Raw genomic sequence first — 18,196 nt, forward strand, 5'->3', positions numbered from 1 at the left:
GTGTGGCTCGGAGAGTATAGGTCATTTGGAATGTGCCCTGAAAAAGGATGTAGAGAGATACCCTGGTCTCTTTTGCTTCCTTGCTAAAAGATGAGTAGATTTGCTTCACCATATGCTCCCTGTCATAAAGAACTTGTCTCACCTTAGGAGCAAAAGCAAGAGTGCCAGCTAGCCATGTCCTGAAACCCCCATGGATATGAGACAAGATAAATGCTGCTCCTTCATGCTCACCGCTTCAGGCATGTGTTATGCAATGGGAAATGGACTTAAAGATTTCTCCCAGTGCTTCATTGCTTCCTTCCTGATGGTCAGTGGTGAGTTTTTAGTCAGTTTCCTGAGTGTGTCTATGCTCTTTTGTTGTGATCTTTATGGTTTCTTTCTAACTGAGTCTTAAGCGCTCTTGTTGAGAACGGCCACAAGTTGAATAACTACTGTCTAGGAGAGCAGTGGCCAGGTGACAGTTGGATTCAGATGTATGAATGAGATAAATCCAATGAGGGATGAAACCAAACACACAATACTAAAGACACGTATTGCCGAGAGGCTAGGTGTGCCACTGGCAGGCAACAGCTGCAAAGAACTGTGGATGGGGAAAGCAGGGGAGGAAGCAAAGGAAGAGACAGTGGACAATGCCCTTCTTAAGGTACATGGGTTATCCTTCCGGCTTTCTGTCCCAGGTTGTAGTTCAGCTTGTTTCTAGAGAGCAGGCGAGAAGGGGTCTTAACAGTTTATATTGCCCCAGTGTTGAGCATAAGGCTTTATGATCAATAGCTGAAAATTTGCTGGGTTTGGGTCAATAGGATGAACAACATGCATGTTACATCACAAACAACCACACGGAAGGGCAAGTTTAATTAGGTACCATTCCTTGGGTTTCACATAATTTGCATCAGACCTAAAAGTTGATGCCAGGGCTGTAGCTATATTTAGCACATTTATCACATCTTCTTTGAGATGTGAGCCACACTGCTGGGTGCTCATTTTTGACTCAGGTTAGCTGTCAAGCCACCTAGCATAGTACAATTAAAGAGCACAACCTTTGGAGAGAGATCAATGTGGCTTCCAGTTCTGGGTTTGCCACCACTGGATTATATTTATTTTTCAGAATGGGGGCAGATATGCAAGAGATCTGCCATAAATAGTAATTGTTACATTTACTGTAAGTATACATTCAATTTTAAAGACTTATTTATTTTTAATTTATGTGTGTATTTGCCTGTATGTATGTGTGTTCACCACGTGTGTGCAGTGCCTATGGAGGCCAGAAGAGGGCATTTGATCCCTTAGAACTGAAGTTAAGGAGTTGTGAGCCACAATGTGGGTGCTGGGAATCAACCCAAATCTACAAAAGCAGCCAGTGCTTTTTAACCACTGAGTCATCTCTCCAGCCCCAGGCCATCTGATGTTTGTTTATTTGTTTGTTTTTTAAAGATTTATTTATTATATATACAGTGTTCTGCATGCATGTATGCCTCCACACCAGAGGAGGGCACCTCATTATAGGTGGTTGGGAGCTACCATGTGGTTGCTGGGGATTGAACCCAGGTCCTTTGGGAAGAGCAGCCAGTGCTCTTAACTTCTGAGTCATCTCTCCAGCCCCAGGCCATCTGTTTTAAAGCATTTGTTTGGATTGTTTTTCTTGCCCATACCAAAGTATATTTCCTACTTTTATCCCTAGTTGTTTAAAAAGTTGTGTTTGCACAGCAGCTTTATGAAGAAAACCGTTCACAAAGTATAGAAGTGTGAATTGGGCTTTTATCAGCAATAGCCATGAAATTTCATTTTTCTAATCTCAGGGGGGTGGCATTTGAACATGCCTTTTGAACCATTAAAAGAGAGACCCTGACATCAGTTCCTTAAGCATAAATATGCTCAAAGGACATTAAATGGTGCCAGCTCTTGTTTTAGCCTGTTTTTAAAGTGTGTTTTCAGTCCTCTGGACAAGAGGGGGAAAATTTTGAGTCCATCCAGGTGTGTCCCCTGACACAGGAACTTCTTTGTGCCGGAGTAGTAGTGTAGCAATGAGGGTAGGTTTGTTACAATATTTCATATTGGACTGGTACATGATTATAATGACTAGTTCAAAATGTGGCATGTAGTAGTGGATTAGTCAGTTTTACCTTATTATATTAGTAATATGATGAGATACTGGAGGCTCTTTGCTTATAAAAGGGAAAAAGTTTACTGTGTGTGTGTGTGTGTGTGTGTGTGTGTGTGTGTGTGTGTGTGTGTGGTGGGAGTTGTCTCTGCAATCACCATGGCATGGCCTGCAGAATAAACAGTCTGTGAAAGATAAGAAGGCTGTTTGGTTCAACACCACTAAGTAGCTGGTATTGGTTCAAACTTTGAGAAATCCAGGGTAGTTTATTTTAGGTATACTTAAGCACAGCACAACTTTCCTGTTGATAATAAAATCAATTATATGTGCACATGACTGCATCAAAACTCTTTGTAAAAGTACATGTGACATGGTCTATAAAGATGGGTTCTGTAGATTGGCTACATGTGACACCTTTCACAAAGGTAGGCTCTACAGATTGACAGAAAAATGAGCTCATGTTAAGGATCTGGGGGAGAATCCAATGTGGTCTCAGCCACATAGATAGTACAAAGGTCACCAGGCTCTTAACCCATCTGGTAACCTTTAAAGGAACAACCCCATGTGTTTAAAATTCCTGGTTCCCTGGGTGCTTATCTGTGAGCACAAGGACCTCATGCCTCCCACAGTGAACTCCTGGTCCTGGAGTTTCCAGTCTAAGATCACACAGACTCTGAATATGCACATCCAGGCAATAGTCAGTGTTCAGGAGCTTTGGTCTCAGAGTCAGGCCTTTTGAAATGGTGTGCATGGGTGCACATGCCATGGAGTACATGTGGAGGTCAGAGGACAACTGTCCACCTTCCTGTGGGTTCCAAAGATGGAATTCAGGTCACCAGGCTTGTGTGGCAAGAGCTTGTCCACTGAGCCATCTCACCAATCATGTTAATCTTTTGTTTTGATTTTTGAGACAGGGTCTTTCTGTATTCCAGGCTGCCTTAAACTCATAGAGACCTGCCTACCTCTGCCTCCTGAGCTCTGAGATTACAGGTGCATGCTACCATGAATCCAAGAGCCCAGGATTTGAACTCTGCCTTTACCAGCCCTGTGTCCTGGAGGACATGATTTACCCTTCCAAAGTATTGTTTCCTCAGTCTATAAACAGGGTTCATGGGGCCACTTTTCTCATAAGACCTGAGGGCTGAGACACTACACACAGTTCAGGGCACACATTAGTAAGTCATTAAGAAACATGGTGTAGAAGCTGGAAAGATGGCTCAGCAGTTGAAAGCACTGACTGCTCTTCCAGAGGACCCAGGTTTAAGTCCCAGCACTTACATGGCAGCTCACAATTGTATGTAACCAGTTCCAAGGCTTCTGACACCCTCACACAGACATACATGCAGGCAAAATACTAATGCACATAAATTTAAAAAACTTAAGTACTAAAAAAAAAGAAAAACAGTATAAACACAGACTGGCAGTGATGGTGTGTTTTGAGTGTGTGGTGGTCTTTGTAAGTTCATTTGATCATGTGTTCATGGACACTCTTGGTGTTTACAAGTTCATTTGATCATATGTTCATGGACACTCTTGGTGTTTACATTCTATGGGCTTTAGGAAATGAATGGTGACCTGTGATCATCATTATAGTACCAACAACAGTTTCACTATCTTGAAGATCCTCTGGGCTCTAGATTCATATCTCTCTCTCTCTCTCTCTCTCTCTCTCTCTCTCTCTCTCTCTCTCAACCTCTGACTTCCACTGATGGCCTTATCATCGCCATGGTTTTGCCTTTTCCAGAATGTCTTATGGTGGGAATGATACATTATGTAGCCATTTCAGATTGGCCACAGTTTTGCCTTGTTTTTTTTTTTTATTTTTATTTATTTATTTATTTTTTTAGAATGTCTTATGGTGGGAATGATACATTATGTAGCCATTTTAGATTGGCTTCTTTCATTTAGCAGTGTGCACAATGGTTCCTCTACACTTTGTCAAGGCTTTAGCTCTTGATCCCCAATGTACCACAGTCTATCCATTTACTTATTGAGGAGTCTGCTACTGGCGATAAACACTTGTGTTCAGGATTTTGTGTGGACATAGTCTCAACTCACTTGAATAATCACCAAGGAGTATAATCACCAGATAAGGTGGTAAGAATGTGTTTTGACTCCTAAGTGACTGCCCACCTGAAGGTGGCTGTGCTATTTCACATTCCCTCCAGAGAAGAATGTGTTCTTACTCCTCAAAGCCGTGCCAGCATTTGGCATTGTTAGTATTTCCAGTGTTGGCCAGTTCAGCTGATATCTATGTGGCTGTATTTTGTTTTACAACCCTGCAGCTTTGTTTTCAGCTTTGACACCAGGAATGTGAGGTCTCCCACTGTGTTTATCCTTTTCAAGGTTGTTTTGGCCAATTAGAGATTCTTGTAATTCCATTAGTTATAAGATCATCTTTTCTATTTCTTGCTAAAACCAAATCATGGCTGTTTTGTTAGAGACAGTAGATCTATAGCTCATTCTGGATAGTATTTTAACATCTTAAATAATATTATTATCCAATCTATGAAATGGGATTTCTTTCCTTTTATTTGAACTTTCATTGATTTTCTTGAAGAACATTTTGTCATTTTCCCTGTACAAGGTGTTTCCTCCCTTCTCAAGTTCACTCTTAAGTATTTCATCTTTTGGCATTATAGCATCGTTCTCTTGCTTTTCTGTAAGTTTTTCATGCAGTCATGAGGGCTTCCTACACCCAAGATCCTGTTATCTGTAAGCAGAGGCCATTTTTCTCCTCCATTTCTAGTGAGAGTTAATTTCTTTTGCCTATTGCTTTGATGTCATTAGCCCTGTGCTGAGCAGAGTGAAATCAGATGCCCTTGTCTTGTTCTCAGCCTTAGAGGCTAAGACTTCAGCTTTTTACTGCTGAATATGTTCAAGCTCTGAACAGGCATCTTTAAAATTGTGCTATGTTACATTCTTAGCACCCATATAGAGTCTGGAACATAATTATTATTGGAAAAATATGTTTTTTTAACTTAAAGAGCTAAAAATATTTGTTTTTTACTGTTTTCTTTGTACTTTCTTTTTTTGTTTGCTTTCTTTCTTTCTTTCTTTTTTCTTTTTTTTTTAAACCAAGTCTTACTCTGTAGCCCAGGCTGGCCTTAAGTTCATGACAGCCCTTCCATCTCAAGTTCTTCAAATATGTGTGTGAGCCACCATGCCTAGTTTTAAGGTTAGAGGGCAGTGGCACGAGTGGGAAGTGCCATCAGGTGGCACACTAGCAAGGAGCTGAGCTGGTCACTGATGATGGGCAGCAAAGCCACTCCAACTATGGTCCAGTTGCTGGACAGTCTGCACTTTAGAGCCCTCATGTTGTCTTTGCCTTTCTGTATTGGACTTAACATCTGGAAGGAGGCAGCATATGTTTCAATTTTTTGTATTTATGGCTGCTGAATAAATAACTTGCCACCCATTGGAAGCAAAGAAAATGAACAAAAAGCTGTAAATTATACATAAAAGTTGTTCATGCCCGTACATGTAATAGCAAATGCCTCGCTGTAGCAGAGCTTTTTAAAGGGCTTGAGTCTGTTGGCCTCAGTTTTAATTTGGGATGGTTGGAAGCATCCTACCACTATTTCATTAGTTATGCCATGTGATTCCATCAGGATGTAGCCCCTCAACTCACAGTAGATAAAAGTTCTGATGAAGTGTAGTCTCAAAATGGGAAAATCAAATGGTTTATTTAATGTACAGCCTTCTCTCTCTATTTGGTCTCTTAACAAGCAAGTTCTAAATATGAGAGAGCCAGTCTTCACATTCCCGTTAACAAGGTCATCTGAGTCACATTTTAAAGAACTTCTGTAGATGCAGAACTTGCTAATGACGTTAAGGGGGGTGGAATACAGCAGGAAGAACAGGCCGTTTGCTCTTGGTGAGGAGTTTTCTGGCTGAAAATAAATGGAACCGTAAAGCTTGTACCAAAGAAAAGATGAGAACACCGGGAAGATGTTGTAGAACCCAAGGGCAGGTGGAGCAGCCAGGCTGGGGAGAGCAGGCCTGAGGAACCAGGGTCACTCTGCCTCACCGTTGCTCTCCATGACTGGCCCTGCTCTCAGCAGATGGACTGTCCCTCCTCCCACACTCAGGGATCTCCAGCTGTTCAGTTCTGTCTTTTCACTGCTCTGGGGCCAGGGGCCAGCAGAGGTTACCTGGCATCTCTGACACCCAAGTTCACGGAAGGCAGACACTCATTGGCTCATTTTGAGTCAGGTGACCATGCCTGCATCATTCATTTATGAATTCAAAACATCTGCACTAAGGCCCAGGGACTGTCTCAGCAGCTGCTTCCTGCCCTGTGTGAGGAGTTGTGTGTGAGGCAGTAGGAGAGGGAGGGATGGACTGACTGCCTATTTTGTGGGGCCAGATTGAGGGTTGCCATTTTCAGAGAAAGGGAAGGAAGCATGGATTTAGGATTTGGGTTGTTTTGTCCTAGGTTTAAATCTGAACAACTCCTGCCCCTCTCCATACACACACACCAGCTCTGCATAAACCGTGGCATATTAAATGACTCCTTTTGGCCTTAAGTTTTTAATCAGTAAAATGGGAATAATCCTTTATAAAGCAGTCAGGAGGCTTATAAAAGCAAAACAATGCTTGCCAAACAGCAGTATACCCACCGCTGCTCTGAGCGATGTGACCTGTGTGAGTCTGTTTCTTCACTTGCTTGCCTTGAGGTTTAAGCCGTGGGATGTTTACCTAGCACCAGGCATTTGTAACTCCTGAGCCCCGAGTATGGGTGCCGCACCTCTTGTTCTTACCATGAATCACATTTTCCCCTCTTTTTCTAGTTCCCATTTGGCCGGCGCTTGCCTTGTGACATCTACTGGCATGGAGTTTCATTTCACGACAATGACATACTCTCCGGTCAAGTGAACAAATTTCCAGGTATCTGCTGTTATTGTTGGACAAATCCTTAGGTCCAGAACATAGTCTTCCACAAGAACACAACAATGTTTCCAGACCAATTGTGAGGACTCTTAATTGAGAATGTCTGCCCCTGCTCTGCCTAGCTGCTGTTGCCAAGGGGAAGAAGTCCCCAGAGAACCATGAAAACTAACCCTCCTGAGGGTCTGAAGATGCAGACTGGCCTGCATTGGTAAAGATGTGCTTTCTGTGGGTAGTGCATGCTGTGCAAACTTGAGGACTGGAGTTCAAATCCCCAGCACTCCAAGTATGGTGGTCCATCTGTAACACCAGCTTCCTAGGGCCAGAGACAAAGGACCCTTAGGGCAATCTACCAGCCAGACTAGCTGAATGGGTGAGCTCCAGACTCAGTGATGGAAACTGCCCCATTGAACTGAGATGGGTAGTGATGGAAAAGGTACCAGATATTAACCTGTGGGCCTCTACACATGTGTGTATACATAGGCATGTTTGCCAGCACTCACATGTATACCACACACACATGTAAACATACACAAAATGTTTTGAACTTGTTGAGTTAGAGATATGGCACAGGGAGTCCATCAATGGAACTACAGTATTTAAAGAAAGAAATACAGCCTTTCCCGAGCAGGGAACCAGGGTTCTGGGAACAGGTCACAGAAATGAAGACCCCATCTGTTTCTTTTCAAGTATCATAGTTGAAGGTACCATTAGAGTGAGCTGCTCTGGTCTTCACTCTAAGTGTCTAAGTGCCATAGGCTGTGGACAGCCTCTAGACTTACCCTGCAATGAGGATGGGGTGGCAGGAAATAGTTAATAGCACCTCCATTTGCAGGGCTCCACCTCCATGTCCGTGGCTTTTCTGTCTTTCTGCCCTTACCTCTGTCTCCTCTACAGTCACTATCCTGAAGGTCTTGTAATGACGGAGGCAAAGGGTAATGGGACTCCTTAGAGAAAAAGAATATTTAGTTGAGTTTCCAGATACAAGCCTCACATTAATTTTTTAATGCAATGTATTGTAATATTATATTCTATTATAATACAGCAATAAGTAATTTTAAAGGAGAAAATCACTCAAGTTCCATCCCTCATTTTTTTTTTGTTTTTGTTTTTGTTTTTGTTTTTTTTGAGACAGGATTTCTCTGTGTAGCTTTGGAGCCTTTCCTGGAACTCACTTGGTAGCCCAGGCTGGCCTCAAACTCACAGAGAATCATCTCCCTCTGCCTCCCGAGTGCTGGAATTAAAGATATGTGCCACCACCCGCCAGGCCCATCCCTCATTTAAGATTATATTTTCTCACAAAGTTTGATTTTTTTATGTACATGAGCCTTTTACCTGTATGTATGTATGTATGTATGTATGTATGTATGTATATGTATGATGTGTGCGCAGTATCTGTGAAGGCCAGAAGAGGACGTCAAATTCTCTGAAACTGGAGTTACAGATGGTTGGGAGCCACCATGTGGGTGCTGGGGACTGAACCTGGGTTCAGTTCTGGAAAAGGAGAAAGTTTTCTTCACCCCTAAGTTGTCTTTCCAGCCCCAATTTTCTCAGACTTTAACCATGACCATCATTTCTGTATTGCAGCTTCACAATGCAGTTACCATAGCAGAGTGCCTTCTGTTCATGTCTTATCTTTTGAACTTGTATCGAAGGGAGAACCAATCTTCCCTTTTATTTAGTGTCTTCTCCTGTACCTTCAAGAAAAAGCTCTCAGCTAGCAGATACAGTGGCTCACATTTGTAATCCTTGGGAGGCTGAGACAGAAGGATTGCCATTCATTTGAGGCAAGCCTGGGTAACATGATGAGTTACAAGCTAGCCTAAACCGTGGAGTGATACCCTGTCTCAAGACCAAAACAAACAACAAAAACACCACTTCTAAGAAAAAAACAACATCCATATATACATATTTATACACTGGCTAGTTTTGTCACATTCAACGGGGCTTTTAACCACTCAAACATACAGGTTGCTACCATAGGCAGTACTTGGTTCACTTGGAAGGGTACAGGGTAGGAAGCACAACATGGCTGCCAGTCGGTATGGAGCATTTATCTTTAGTAGAATATTTGCAAAAGTTCTAGGGACTTGTTTCTGGCCCTCAGTAAAAGATAAGACACAAGGAGACAAGGTCCACATCTGTCTTGGGATGCCCACAGGTGCCAGCATCTCTCATGCATCTAAGGACCCTGCAAGGCTTATCACAAGGATCATCACTCCGGAAGGCCTGGGGCTTCAGCTTCCTGCCTGGTGGTCATGCAGCTCACCAATCTGAGCTCATGTTAGCCGTGTGCCCTGTTCTTTGCTAACACAGCAGATATCCCACCTTTATTGGTTTTGAGGGGAACAGAGCTGGAAGTTACGCCAAGGTCAAATTTATTCTCGGAGAGGAGAAGGGGTTTGTTAGAGAGCAAGAGAGAGCCTTGCAGCCAGGGTCTTTGCACACCGCTTTAATGAGCTTGCTACTATTTTTTTTTTTTTTTCTGTCTTGCTGCTCACAAAAAGGCTACTTCTTTAAAAGAAAAAAAAAAAAAAGACTTCTTGAGGTCGTGGGAGAAAACAGTCTGCACACAAACAACACTGCATAGGCACCAAGTTCTTAGGACCTGACTCACAATTCATGGGTGAGGCTGCCTCTCCATTTTCTTTCTGCTCCTGCCTCCCCAGTGCTGAGAGTGGGAGAGAAATAGCTAGAGAGGAAAAGTACAGCCGAAGGACCAGCTTAGTACAAGAACGTCCTTCCCGAAGAGGCAAGCCTGGTCCGTTGTACATTCAACATGCCAGTGACTGCAACTAGTCATTTCCACTCTGGAAACAGCAGTTAATTAACTGTGATAACACAGTTGATTATGTGGGAACCTCGTGGAGGGGACGGTGCTGCCACACCCTCCACCTTAGACAGGCAATACCCACCAAGGCGGCGGGTAACTCCAGCCAGAGCTGACTGGCTTTTGGTTCCGGGGTGTCTGAGTCTTTCTCCTGCCTCACACATATCCCATTATTCTGAAATGTGCACTTCTTATACATGGTGTATCCCTAGAGTAGTTCCGGGCGCTGCTCCAGGAGAGGATGTGCTAGAAATACAGCATAAACTGAGAACTCTAAGACACTCCTCATGGAATTTATTTTGTCTGTGTCACTGTATTAGATGATACTTGCTTTTCTATGGGTAATTTCCTTTGTCCAAAGATTCGCTTTATCATAACTGATGTGTTAAGATTTTTCATTAGAATACTCTGATTTAGATAGGTCTTTGCTTTGGTGGATTTGTTCTTGAGACAAGGTCTCTGGATGGCCTGGAACTCACGATGTCAGTCTGGCTAGCCTCAAACTGGCTGTGATTCTCCTGCCTCTGCCACATGAGTGCTGGGATTCCAGAGGTATGCTACCACACCTGGCTCTGTCTTTCTTTAATGAAGTCAAAATTGTCATTTCTTAGCTTGCAGTCAGCAGTTTTCTACTGCGTTTCCAGGTCTGAGATGGGAGGTGGCACACGGCAGTCAGGGGCGTCTCTGTGGTGGGAAAGGGCACATCACACAGAGGGTATGTGTGAGGTGACCAGTCAGCATCACTGCTTCAGGAATAGTGAGTCAAAGAGAGTGCTGTGCTGGAGAAAGCACGTGCAACCTGGGTGAGGTCCTGGAGGGAAGGGTGTGCCTCTTCCTCCAGACCACACAGGGAGCTGCACTGGTGCACACAGCTTCAGCATGCCACTCATTCAGCTGAGAGCAGGTGATGTAGACAGTCAGAGGTCCAGTGGGGCCATGGAGAAGTGACAGCAGGGACCCACCCACGTGCAGCACTGCTGTAGCTGGAAGTCACTAGGAGCCGAAGACCCTTGGAAGCCAAAGTGTGATAGCCAGCTTGCACTTTAGAAAGGTCAGCCAGAGGGTCACTTTGGAGACAGCTGAGAGAGGAAATGGATGCAGGTAAGAATCTGAGGCACTCTTGGCACAGAAGGTGAGCCGTGATGGTGAAGATGGAGGAGAAGATGGGCAGGGAAAACGTGTTGTTTGGCCGTTGTAATGTGGGCTCTCTATTTAATGACAGGAATTGTGGTTATAAATGGTACTTCAGCTGAATGAGTGGCATGCTGAAGATGTCTGCACCAGCGCAGCTCCCTGTGTGGTGTGGGGAGAGGCACATCCTTCCCTCCAGGACCTCACGCAGCCTGCCTGCCCCAGGTTGCTCGTCCTTTCTCCAGCACAGCACTCACTATGACTCACTCACTCTTCCTGAACCAATGACATGGGTGAGGCTGAGGACCAACTTGTCGGCTCTTTGTTAACTCCAATGGGATAAGACCCATCAGGCCCTGTGACTCCAACAGAAGAACTCGGGGCTCAGAGTAGTAGCCGGAGGCAAGCACTTGGTATCAGTAGCTGTGACTTGAGTCCAGGGGCTCTCGTTGCCTTAGGAGATGTCTAAGAGTAGACCTCAGTGAGTGACCCAGGGATGCAGTCAGCCTCAAGAGTATGGTGACAGATGGCAGGAGCCCAGATGCGGGCTATTGTCACAGACAGCAAAGACCCTAGCCCTTTGGGTAGGCCAGGAAGAATGGAAACTACGTAGGAGAGGGGTGATACATGAGAGAGAATGAGGCCAAAGCTGTGTTCAGCTCTGTGTGTGGCTCGGGGAGCCACTGAGCCACCAGGAGCAAAAGACAAGTTAGACATTAGAGGTCAGAAAACCACGTAAACCCTCAGCTATAGAGTGCAGCCAACCTTTTTAGCAGAGGGAAAGAGATGGGACAGCCACTGCAAGTCACAGTGGGTTCTGGAGCCCAGGGAGGCTCTCAAGGGGAGAGAGGCTGTTTTAAGGACAGAGGCAAATCACAGAGCCTCTGGGGCCTGGAGCCTGAGGGGCATAAAGACTGCAGGGCATAGAACCTACAGGGCCTTTGGGCAGGGGTGGAGTCTTCAGGGCATGGAGCCTGTGGGGCTTTGTATGACTGTTCCTGGGTATGGTGGAGGGGAAGGTTTACTGTAGATAAAGGGAGAGCATAAGTAGAGGCAGAGACATCTGGGAGAGTCCAGAGTGGACATGACCAGACTGAGCTGGGCTGTGTGGGAGAGGGGGAGAAAGGGGAACCATGTGCAGCAGCCATGAGGACAAAGGTACAATAGGGTGAGTAACCAAAATGTTTGGATTGTATAGGGAAGAGCCTCTGGGGGAAGGGCAGCCTAGCCCTTGGGGCTGGAGAGTTCAGGATAGAGGGCAGGGTATGCCAGCCCTACCCTGTAACAGATAGGGATGCTGGAAGAGTCTGGGGGCCAGAACCTCTTTGATATGTTAAATAGTCACCTCAGCCATTTGTCCCAGGGTTGAGACTTAACACTGGCCATCACTCCTCTTCACATATTTACTGGGGAGCATGGGCTTGGCTCTGCTAGAAACCCAGATAACCCAGAACAGGGCTGCAGTGTGAGAAGACACCACTCCCCACATCTACATGAGCTGCATGCAAAGGATGCCAGTGACCTCCATGACAATAAAGTATGCCACCCAAGCATGAGGACCTGAACTTGATCACCAAAATCTATGTCAAAGAGCCAGATGTGGGAGTGGGTACTTGTAGTCCCAGTGCCATGCATCAGTACAGGCGGATCCCTGGGCCTCACTGGCCACATAGGCTAGCTTAATTTTGGGTTCCAGACCAGTGAGAGACCCTGTCTCTAAAACCAAGGCAGATGTCTTAGCAAGTAAAGCTCTTGTGTAAACATTAAGACTGGAGCTGGGGTTGCCAGAACCCATGTTAATGCCAAGTGGGCATGGTGGCCTGTCTGCAATGTCAGTGCTTGGAAGACAGGAAGCCCAGAGCAAGCTGGCTGGCCAGACTAGCTATTGTTGAGCTCTGGGTTTGGTGAGAGACTGCCTCAATGAATAAAGTGGAGAGCAATGGAGGAAGATTCAAACAGCTAAAGGCCTACACACACACACACACACACACACACACACACACACGGTGAGAAAAGTGGTAGACAGCTCCTGAGGAATGACACCAAGGTTGCCCTCCAGATGTATAGCCATATATACCCACCTACCCACATGAACACAGGCACACACACGTACACAAACACACATAAAGACCAAAATGTCCACACATTTTTAAGTGAACATTTCCCTCTGGGCAAATAAATGAATGAAAGTCAGGAGATGTGCAAGCTGGTACTCACTCCCACAGTGCTGAGCACCACACCCCCTCATAATTAATATCATAAATTATGCTATGGATTCTTTCCCCCCTTCCTGTCCTTGATTCAAGGAGATGGATTTTATGCTGAAAGGCATGTGTTTTTCTATTTTATACTTTTAGTAGTCATGAAAGATTAAAACAAAGCAGCTTAATTAAGTTTCTCATAATGTCACCAGAGTCCACTAGATAATCCTCCCTGGGGAACAGGATAGATAGGGTCCCTGAAATAACATGCAATAAAGAGGGGGCTCAGCTTTAAGTGAGAGAACTTCATCGAAACACATGACAAAGGACAGTCTCAGACTCAAGACTCAAATGGAGGCAAAAATTCCTCTTCTTACTTCAATAAGGAAGGGAATAAATGGACTGATTCTCCTTACTGTAGTAGAGCCTCCTAATCCTCGAGTCTCTACTGCCCTAGAAAGCGGCCGTGGTGGGCGGGAGGCTTTGGAAGTCCCTGGTGGCCTGCCCCGGTCGGGCCTCATGGCTTTTCCTCTCCCCAGGCATGACGGAGATGGTGCGTAAAATCACTCTGAGCAGAGCGCTGAGAATCATGCAGAACCTGTTTCCTGAGGAATACAACTTCTACCCTCGCTCATGGATTCTGCCTGAGGAGTTCCAGCTCTTTGTCGCTCAGGTAGATAGCACGCCAGGCCTGATAAGTATGCTTGTGACAGCAGTTGGGTTGCTGGTCCTGTGTGCTGGGAGCTGAGCCAAGGGGGCACCAGGAGGTTGAGTGACTTGCTTGTACACTGTGAGTATTGGCAGCTATTGAGGCATCTTGCAGTGTGGAACAGGCAGGTCGACAGGCAGGCAAATTGATGTGACAGGTGCTAGAGCTGGATCATGGAGTCACAGAACCAGCAAACCAGGAAGGTGGAGCAGCTGTGGAGCCCACAAGTGGAATGGGCCATGGTGAGGGGAATCCTGGGGGTGGGCTCCCCAGCCAACAACACAACTGGGCTGCTTAAAGACCAGTGAGCAGGCCTAACAATCTGAAGCATCATCCACTTTCCAGTGGCCCATTGTCCAACCCTTCCACCTCGAAAGTGTGTTCGAGAATAAGATACTCCAGTGTCTTGGCTACCAGTTTGAAATAGCAGTTGGCAGCGAATTGGGACTCAAAACCAATGTTTAGTTTTTGTTTTTGACAAGATTAATTTCAGACCATTCCAGACCCTTTGACAAGTTCTGCAGAGCATGCCATAACTATGGACTACAGGGTAACTGCCACAAACCTTGGTCTCTCTAGGACAAGTCTGCTACCTTAGTGGTTTTACTGTAGTCTGGGCATTATGAGTACCTCAATGTTGTTTTGGGGTCTAATATAAAAATCTAGAATTTGAAATAAGATTAAGATTTACCAAACACAAAAATAGCCTGCTTACTGGCCAGTAGTGGTACATACTTTTGATCCCAGCACTCAGGAGGAAGAGGCAGGCGGATCTCTGAGTTCAAGGCCAGCCTGGTGTATAGAGTGAGTTCCAGGACAGCCAGAACTATACAGAGAAACCCTGTCTTGGGGAAAAAAGAAATAAATAAAGGAAAGAAGGAAGGGAGGGAGGGAGGGAGGGAGGGAGGGAGGGAGGAAGGAAGGAAGGAAGGAAGGAAGGAAGGAAGGAAGGAAGGAACAAAGAAAGGCCAAAACAAACCTCAGCTTGCTCATCTTTAAAGCATGGGGCTAGAATAGATGGATGGATGGTAGACACGTGGGATCTGTGTATCCATGGAGCCAGGTGTATTTGTTATGTGTAACTTTTGCTTCAATAAAGTTAACTTTGAAAACAGCTCTCAGTGCTTCTACTTCCTCTCCTGGCCCTGCTCGCCCTTCCCTCCCCTCTCTTCAACTCTAATGGGAGGAGTTAGCATTTAAGATCTAGCGAGATGAGAACACCCACTATCCGTCCCTCAGAGCCTGTGTGCGTCCTCCTGGTCAGGTCTCTCTGTCCTCAACCCTCTTGCAGCAGACAGAAAAGTAAACAAGTCAGTAGTGCTGGGGGGGGGGGGGCTGTCTTTGTTTGTTGTGTGGCTTCGTCATCTGTATGTTTATTGCTGACAGGTGTTCCATTATATGAATATACCACTATTTGTTTATGCATCCTGCACTTGATGGGCATTTGGATTTATTTCCAGGTCAGGGACGATAGGAGGCGCCTGACTGCTAAACTGTAGGTCTGTAGGTGCATCTGTTCTTGGAAACCTTAGGATCATGTGACCTTTGTGATTTCCAACTTTCTCACCAGCAATTCCTCATTGGAAGACCTTTAGATGTTCTGATGAGTATAATTGTATTTCTTTTTTTTTTTTTTTCTGAGATGGGATCTTGCTAGAATTATAAGCAAAGGGCTGCTATGTTCAGATCTAGTTACATTTCCTTTTCATGTACATTTTGATATTTAAGAGTTTGTTCTTATTGTTGTTCATTTATTTTATCATCCTCCTCCTCCTTCTGAGACAGGGTATGACTATGTAGCCCAGGCTGTCCTGAACTCACTCTGTAGACCAGGATGGCCCTGAGCTCACAGAGATCTCACCTATCTCTGCCTCCCAGGTGCTGGGATTAAAGGTGTATTCCACCATGCCTGGTAATATATTATTATTATCAATATATTAATTATAATTATAGTTAATTAATATATTAATAACATTGAGATATTATTATTATGTGTGTGTGAGTGTAAGTGTAGAAGACACACATACACCATGGTATTATTAAACAACCTGGCCCAGTCAGATTCGGCCACCTCCCTTCAATAAACCAATTAAAAGAGATGAATCAAAAATTGAAAGCAGGAAAAAACCCTGAAAGACATTTATTCCATGTGTCCCCATTGGGGAGGGGCAGAGAGACCCAGCAAACCCCTCAACGGTACTGAAGAGAGATCGACGATTAAGTGGAGGACCTAGGATGCCCATAAGTCAGCAGCCCTTTCAAAGCCTGGTCCTGCCCACTGAGCCATCATAGTCTGCTGGGGCTGCGCTTTCAGGCTGCATGGTGTCTGACAAGTTGTTAGAGCTGTGTAACATCTCTTTCTGAGTGACAAGCTCCCTTCTGCCTGGTTCTTTTCCTTCCCCAGAATGAGAGTCCTGGGGAAATTCCTATCTGTTTGGGGGTCCACTGTTTCAACAGCTGGTCCTATGGAGTAATCTGAATATCTCTTTAGAGTACCTTTATTTCTACCAGGCCTGCGGCAGTGGTTCACATGTGAAGAGCAGAGGTGGTTCTCTCTCCCCACCAGGCTCTGAGGCAGGGTCTCTATTGTACAGTTTCCTCCCATCTGAAACCTTAATACAATACATTTCCCTGTGAACTTTGCTTTGAATACTGCTCAGATAGTTTTATATTTTGCATTTTTATTATCCCTTACAGTCTTCTCTGATTTTCTTTGAGAATTCTTTTGTTTGTGGGCTATTTATAAATGTATTGTTTAGTTTTACAATTATTTTGAGATTCTCTAAATACTTTCTGCTATTGATTTCAATTTTATTTTGTTAATTTTGGAAATGACAGGCTTTATTATCTCAAGCTCTTTAATTTTTATAAAACATGATTAACATTTTTATTGCACCTTTTTGTCAGGGTTGCGGGGGCACTGTCGTGCCACGGCGTGTGTGGAGGGCAGTGGACAATGCTCCTGGGAACAGCTTCTCTCCCTGCCGTGTAGGTTCTAGGAATTGAACCCAAGCTGCCAGGACATTCTCCTGCTGCTCCCTCTGTCTTTTAAAATGTATGAAACATTTTCTTCTTGTGGCCCACATGTTATCTGTCTTGGTGAGCATTTCATGTACACTTGATTTGTATTCTGGTATGACCAATGTGGCACTCTTTAAATGTCAGGTCTAGTTAGTTCTCTGTAAGGTTCTGTCTTCTTTTACTGATTTACTGACTATTACTGAAATTTCCAATTATGGTTGTAACTAAGGTTGTGTTTCTTCCTTAAATTCTGCCAGTGCTTCTTAAATTCTGTTTCTGCATGTGTTTCAAAATGTTTAGTTTAATGATTAGACTTCTTTGTAAGATGATTACTTTGCCCTGAAGTCTACTTTCTGTGATACTGACGGGTACCTTCCAGTTTTATTGGCTTAGTATTTCCATGATAGACTTTTCTCTTCTCTTACTTTCAAACTATCCACATTTAAAGAGTGCTTTTTGTTGAGAGCATGTATATAGGTTATTGCATTTTAGCCTGCTTGTCAGTCTGTGCCTTTTAATTATTGTATGTAAAACATTTACACTTAGTGTGTCATATTGTCTTGGAATTTGGGTCTGGACTTTTGCTAATTATCTTCTATTTACCTTTAGATCAATTGAATTAAAATTTTTCTTTATCTCTTCTTTAAGTTTATTAAATATATCCATTTAAAAATATTTTTAGTTTTCAGCCTAGTCCTATAGTTGAGGGTTTGCAGAACATCTTGAGCTTATCATATTTACCATTAGTTATTACCATATTCCTAAGAAAATTCAAACAGCTTAAAACAGCACAGGTCTGTCTCTATCCTCAGCCTACATGTTTTACAATGTATTTCACTGTTAATTCTATAGCAAACCATTAATTTTATGCTTCAAAAAGTTACCTGAGTTGTTTTGTCTCATAAAGTCTGGGCTGGCCTCAAATTCACAAAACCCTTTTACTGCTGAAATTACAGATGTGTGCCTCCGTGGGGATGAAAAGTTGCTTATCTTAGAGAAACGGAAACTATGTATGTTTAGCTCTGATTCTTAGCGCACCTCCACACTCTCCCCAGCACTTGGAATTCTCTCTTTAGGTCTGGATCCCTCTACTTTTTCTTTTGTCTGGCCTACAGGATTTCCATTAGCTTTTTTTTTTTTTTCCAGTCTGTTGGTGGCAATTTCCCTCAGGTCTTATCTGAAGTGTATTTTGCTCTCAGTTTCTAAAGTGTTTTGAAATGATTTTAGACTCCTGAGATTTTACAAGGTTAGTGCAGAGTTAGTTCTCCTACTCTCCTTGTAGCCCCCCCCCCCCACATTGTACAGTTGCTGAAACT

The 18,196-nt window shown here is 44.1% G+C and overlaps 1 protein-coding gene across 6 annotated transcripts in view; it reads left to right on the forward strand.

The window, feature by feature from the left end:
* Nucleotides 1-224: 224 nt before the first annotated feature.
* Nucleotides 225-18,196, forward strand: part of Ttll11 (tubulin tyrosine ligase like 11) — a 214,227-nt gene continuing 196,255 nt past the window's right edge. For 3 of the 6 annotated variants that reach the window (XM_036183850.1, XM_036183854.1, XM_036183849.1), the window contains exons 1-3: nt 227-307; nt 6,892-6,988; nt 13,690-13,823. In XM_036183850.1, coding sequence (XP_036039743.1) covers nt 242-307; nt 6,892-6,988; nt 13,690-13,823 — 297 coding nt within the window. In that variant the 5' untranslated portion in view covers nt 227-241. Of the gene's footprint in view, nt 308-6,891; nt 6,989-13,689; nt 13,824-18,196 lie in introns of those variants that run through there. The other 3 variants (XM_036183851.1, XM_036183848.1, XM_036183855.1) reach the window with 3 other exon arrangements.

The sequence above is a fragment of the Onychomys torridus genome, chromosome 4 (assembly GCF_903995425.1).
Source record: "Onychomys torridus chromosome 4, mOncTor1.1, whole genome shotgun sequence".
In the NCBI taxonomy this organism is placed as follows: domain Eukaryota; kingdom Metazoa; phylum Chordata; class Mammalia; order Rodentia; family Cricetidae; genus Onychomys; species Onychomys torridus.